The following is a 6,000-nucleotide window of genomic DNA, read 5'->3' as shown; positions in this document are numbered from 1 at the left end:
ACGGATCGGCTTTGCAGGATTTGAGCCTTGTCATGGACTGTTTGGTGTCGTTATGACAATAGGTCTTTGCTCTGGAGAACGATGCGTCAACATCCTGAAAAAATGAGCTCAGCTTCACCAAACCTCCCTCTGACTGATGGGACGAGAACAGAGTCCACCTGAGCATCTCCTGCAGAGGTAATGGCTGCCATCTCCCCTGGTCCTTTACCTGCCATCTCCCCTGGTCCTTTACCTGCCATCTCCCCTGGTCCTTTACCTGCCATCTCCCCTGGTCCTTTACCTGCCATCTCCCCTAGTCCTTTACCTGCCATCTCCCCTGGTCCTTTACCTGCCATCTCCCTGGTCCTTTACCTGCCATCTCCTCTGGTCCTTTACCTGCCATCTCCTCCGTTCCTTTACCTGCCATCTCACCTGCCATCTCCCCTGGTCCTTTACCTGCCATCTCCTCTGGTCCTTTACCTGCCACCTCCCCTGGTCCTTTACCTGCCATCTCCTCTGGTCCTTTACCTGCCATCTCCTCTGGTCCTTTACCTACCATCTCCCCTGGTCCATTACCTGCCATCTCCTCTGGTCCTTTACCTGCCATCTCCTCTGGTCCTTTACCTGCCATCTCCGCTGGTCCTTTACCTGCCATCTCCCTAGTCCTTTACCTGCCATTTCCCCATGTCCTTTACCTGCCACCTCCCCATGTCCTTTACCTGCCATCTCCCCTGGTCCTTTACCTGCCATCTCCTCTGGTCCTTTACCTGCCATCTCCCCTGGTCCTTTACCTGCCATCTCCTCTGGTCCTTTACCTGCCACCTCCCCTGGTCCTTTACCTGCCATCTCTTCTGGTCCTTTACCTGCCACCTCCCCTGGTCCTTTACCTGCCATCTCCTCTGGTCCTTTACATGCCATCTCCTCCGGTCCTTTACCTGCCATCTCCTCCGGTCCTTTACCTACCATCTCCTCCGGTCCTTTACCTGCCATCTCCTCTGGTCCTTCACCTGCCATCTCCCCTGGTCCTTCACCTGCCATCTCCCCTGGTCCTTTACCTGCCATCTCCCCTGGTCTTTTACCTGCCATCTCCTCTGGTCCTTTACCTGCCACCTCCCCTGGTCCTTTACCTGCCATCTCCTCCTGTCCTTTACCTGCCATCTCCCCTGGTCCTTTACCTGCCATCTCCTCCGGTCCTTTACCTTCCATCTCCTCCGGTCCTTTACCTGCCATCTCCTCCGGTCCTTTACCTGCCATCTCCCCATGTCCTTTACCTGCCATCTCCCCATGTCCTTTACCTGCCATCTCCCCATGTCCTTTACCTGCCACCTCCCCTGGTCCTTTACCTGCCATCTCCTCTGGTCCTTTACCTGCCATCTCCTCTGGTTCTTTACCTGCCATCTCCCTGGTCCTTTACCTGCCATCTCCCCTGGTCCTTTACCTGCCATCTGCCTGGTCCTATACCTGCCATCTCCTCTGAACCTTTACCTGCCATCTCCTCTGGTTCTTTACCTGCCATCTCCTCTGGTCCTTCACCTACCATCTCCTCCGGTCCTTCACCTGCCATCTCCCCTGGTCCTTTACCTGCCACCTCCCCTGGTCCTTTACCTGCCATCTCCCCTGGTCCTTTACCTGCCATCTCCTCTGGTCCTTTACCTGCCATCTCCCCTGGTCCTTTATCCTGCCATCTCCCCTGGTCCTTTACCTGCCACCTCCCCTGGTCCTTTACCTGCCATCTCCCCTGGTCCTTTACCTGCCACCTCCCCTGGTCCTTTACCTGCCATCTCCCCTGGTCCTTTACCTGCCATCTCCTCCGGTCCTTTACCTGCCATCTCCTCCTGTCCTTTACCTGCCATCTCCCCTGGTCCTTTATCCTGCCATCTCCCCTGGTCCTTTATCCTGCCATCTCCCCTGGTCCTTTACCTGCCACCTCCCCTGGTCCTTTACCTGCCATCTCCCCTGGTCCTTTACCTGCCACCTCCCCTGGTCCTTTACCTGCCATCTCCCCTGGTCCTTTACCTGCCATCTCCCCTGGTCCTTTACCTGCCTTCTCCTCCTGTCCTTTACCTGCCACCTCCCCTGGTCCTTTACCATCAGCAGCACATCATCACTGATGGTGGAAATGTGCTGGTTTCCTTCAGCCCGTCATCTTTTTGTGTTTAATTTGACCAAACTAAAGTTCCAGCATCGTCTCCTTGGTGATCCATCTCTGAGTCTCACTTCCATCCAACCATCCACAGTCCATTGCTGCTTCTCTTCAGCCCACTGTCACCTGCTTTTCTTCTCTTCGGGTGTTACTGATGCTTCACTTTGGCTTCTCTGAATGGAAATCCCATTTTCCTTCAGCTGGTTTCTGACACTTCTCTCACAAACATCGACTCCTGTTTCTTTCGTTGACCATTTTCTGTTTCCAGACGTGTTGCTTTGAGGTTTCTGTCCTGAAAAAGTAGTACATTTAGTTTGTTCTTGCTCCAGATTTCAGACCCAGCTGACTGGGAACAACAGTTGAAATACCTTCCTGGAGACGTTTTATAATCCTTTTACAGGCTTCCCTTGACAGCTCAAATGTTTCCTATCAGTCAGCAGGTGCAAAACGCTGGTTAAACTCCACAAAAACTCTCTTTTTAACGGCAGTCTCATTTGCACATTTAGACTTGCGCAGGTCTGCAAATTTCAAGTGAATTCCCTGTTTTTCCTCCTCTTTTTATTTAAAACAAATTGTGGGTAATCCGAATTATATCGAACTTTTCTGAGTTTCCACAGCCAGAATGTTCAGCCGTTAAATAAAAAGGTTTTATCTCGTATTTTTTGGTCATTTCCATGTTTTTTGCCCCCAGAGGTTGTGCAACCACCACCACCAGCTGAGTGTGAGCTGACCCTGACTGATATGGGCGCAATCACAGATAATGATTGTCCACAGGTGTTTAGCGATGGTTCACATCTCTGTGTCAGACTTAGAAAATGTATCGATTTAAACTGTATTAAAGTTACTACACAACACAAGATGATTACAAGTTCTAAACAGTATTAAAAAATAAAGAAAGAAATAAAAATACTGTAGATTTGTACATAGCGAATATTTATTCACTATTTTCATTTAATTGTTTTCATATCTATCTATCTATCTATCTATCTATCTATCTATCTATCTATCTATCTATCTATCTATCTATCTATCTATTTGAATGGAAGTAAAGCAAGAAGAGAGTAAAAGTGCATCACATTTCAATAATTGGATCATTTTTTTCTCTTTGTCTTATAAAACAGAATCAGTTATTCAATTCAAATTCAAATTCAAAAATACTTTATGTATCCCAGAGGGAAATTAAATGTTGATGTAGCTCAATTAAATCAAGGAGTTATTATAGATGCTGATGGCTGTGGGCAGGAAAGATTTCCTGTAGCGGTCCGTTTTGCATCCAAACTGAAGAAGCCTTTGACTGAAGAGACTCTGTTTTCCGATAACAGTCTCATGGAGAGGATGTTCAGGGTTGTCCATAATTCTCTTGATTTTATGCAAAATCCTTCTTTGCATTATTGTCTCCAGAGGTTCCACAGTCGTCCCCAGAACAGAACCAGCCTTCCTTATCAGGTTGTTGAGTCTTTTTAGGTCCCTGGTTCTGATGCTGCTGCCCCAACAGATGACGCAAGAGGAAATGACGCTCTCAACAACAGACTTGTAGAAGATCTGCAACATCTTGTTGCAAACCTTGAAGGACCTTCCTCAAGAAGTACAGTCTGCTCTGTCCTTTCTTGTAGATGACTTCACTGTTGTGTCTCCAGTCCAGTCTGTTGTCCACATGAACACCAAGGTATTTATATTCCTCAACCACCTCCACTTCTTCTCCCATGATGGAAACAGGGTTTGATCTGACCCTGTTTCTCCTGAAATCTACAATCATCTCCTTTGTTTTGTTAACATTCAAGATGAGATGATTGTTCCCACACCATGCCACAAAGCGGTCCACCAGCTCTCTGTACTCAGCTTCTTGTCCATCTCTTCTACACCCGACAACTGCAGAGTCATCTGAATATTTCTGTAGATGACAGGAGTCTGACTTGTACTGGAAGTCTGAAGTGTACAGAGTGAAAAGGAATGGTGAGAGTACAGTCCCCTGTGGTGCTCCTGTGCTGCTGATCACCTGGTTAGACACACAATTCTTCAGTCTGACAAACTGTGGTCTGTTTGTCTGTTTGTCAGTTATCAGCAGTTGAGCCATGCTAAAGTTGCTATTTAACATCTTTATGTTTCACTGAGAGAGGAGGAAGAGCTCAGTTGGCATTAATTTATAGAAAGCCAGTTAAACGCAGATCTGAGTCGGTGTGTCTGAGCATGTGTGTGTTGGTTAGAGAGGAAAGAGGCAAGAGAAAATCCTGTGACAGTAGAATGAGTGGACTGAGAGGGATCCCATGACAGGCAGACATGCAAACAGACAGGCTGGGAAACAGAAAGCGGGGGAAAGAGTTGACTCGGAGTGTGAAACGTATCCCTTTGCGGAGGACGCAGGCGGTAGGACCCGGGGGAAACCGGAGAGCGGGGGCTCAGGACCGTCAAGGCGGCGAAAACGGCGCAGACACCAGGTGGCTTGTGACGTCTGGTTCTTCAACTAAAAGTCAGTGTGAAATAACAATATTAACAAGGGTATAAAATGTGGGGAAAAAACCTGGAAATGTGAAATATTTTTCACATCAGATTTGATTTCTCCTCTCAAAGTTCTGAAGGTTAATTTCAGGAAGTTCCTGTCTAGAAACGTCGTTGGACTGAACGATTTTCCCTATTTTAACAGGAAAAAAGGGCCAATTCAAGAGTTAAGTTGCGAGTTTTTTATGATTCAGTAACTTAAGTATACAATTAACACTAAATTAAATCTTTAACTTGTCCCGTGCTGAGAATGCAAAACACAAGACAAAGATTTGTGTCCCCCTTTTTGGTTAATCATCCTCAGATTCCCACGTGCAATAATCTTTATTTATCTCATTTTAATCTTACTTTATACTTAAATTTATATACATATTATTATGTTTTATTATCACTATTATTACTGTTATTACTATTTTCATTACTATTACTATCATACTAATATTATAACATTACTGTTATTATTATCATTATTATCTTTATACGGGTGCTGGTGTTGGGTGTTTTCCACTGTTGTGTCCTTTGTACATTTCTGTATATAACAGTGCTAGTGAGATGGAGATTTTTTTTTAATTAGTTAATTTGTGCAACTACATTTTATTTTATTTTTTTAACAAAAAGTTATATTAAGAAATTATTATTATTATTGTTTTTTTAACTAGTTAATTTTTGCAAAAAAAATGTTGTTTTTTTTAACAAAAATTAAAATTAACAAATTAACATCTATCTATCTGCTCTCACTCAAACCTTTCCTCTCTGTTATGAAGTCAGCCTCCAACCAACAGCCACTCCTTCTTATTTTGAAACTCCCCACCGGAAGGCCCACCCGTGTTCACCCACTCAGCCTTTACGCGGCTGTCTGGCACCCGGAGTGGTGCGCACTGCTCCGCATTCCTCTCCAACTCCGCGTCAGTCTGTCAGAGACCCTCTGAGCGCGCACACACACACACACGCACGCACACATCCTGCGCCCCCTGTCACACGCACACACTCTTCGGGGCACACGCGCGCCGTGACGCGCGCGCGCACACCCCGTCGGACCCGTGCGGAGAGGAGAGGTCAGGAGTGAGCTCCAACTTCTCTCTTTGCGCATTTCTGATTTTTCGTGTCCACCAATGCGCGGATTTTACAGCTGTTGTTGTCACCGCTGTCCCGAGCTGAGGAGAACCACTTTAAGGACCAGACTGGAGTATGTCAAATAATCTGTAGTCACACCACCGACAAGACAAGAAGAAGAAGAAGAAGAAGAAGAAGAAGAAGAGGAAAAGAAATGGATGAACGGAGTAATTCTCGCGCTTTGCCCTCAGCTTTCTTCTGCTTGCTACTTTTGGGAATTACAGAAGGACAGTTCTTCCCAGGTAAAGTCATTAGTCTCCTACATTAAT

At 46.1% G+C, this 6,000-nt stretch overlaps 1 protein-coding gene across 10 annotated transcripts in view; it reads left to right on the top strand.

Annotated features, from left to right (window-relative positions):
- The first annotated feature begins 5,523 nt into the window (after nucleotides 1-5,523).
- ptprt (protein tyrosine phosphatase receptor type T) overlaps nucleotides 5,524-6,000 on the top strand; it is a 427,933-nt gene continuing 427,456 nt past the window's right edge. For all 10 annotated transcript variants that reach the window (XM_075460193.1, XM_075460191.1, XM_075460192.1 and 7 more), the window contains exon 1: nucleotides 5,524-5,973. In XM_075460193.1, the coding sequence (XP_075316308.1) occupies nucleotides 5,886-5,973 (88 nt within the window). In that variant the 5' untranslated portion in view covers nucleotides 5,524-5,885. The remainder of the gene's footprint in view (nucleotides 5,974-6,000) is intronic.

This window comes from Odontesthes bonariensis, chromosome 3 (assembly GCF_027942865.1).
Source record: "Odontesthes bonariensis isolate fOdoBon6 chromosome 3, fOdoBon6.hap1, whole genome shotgun sequence".
NCBI lineage: Eukaryota > Metazoa > Chordata > Actinopteri > Atheriniformes > Atherinopsidae > Odontesthes > Odontesthes bonariensis.
This window is presented reverse-complemented; position numbering and strand designations above follow the sequence as displayed.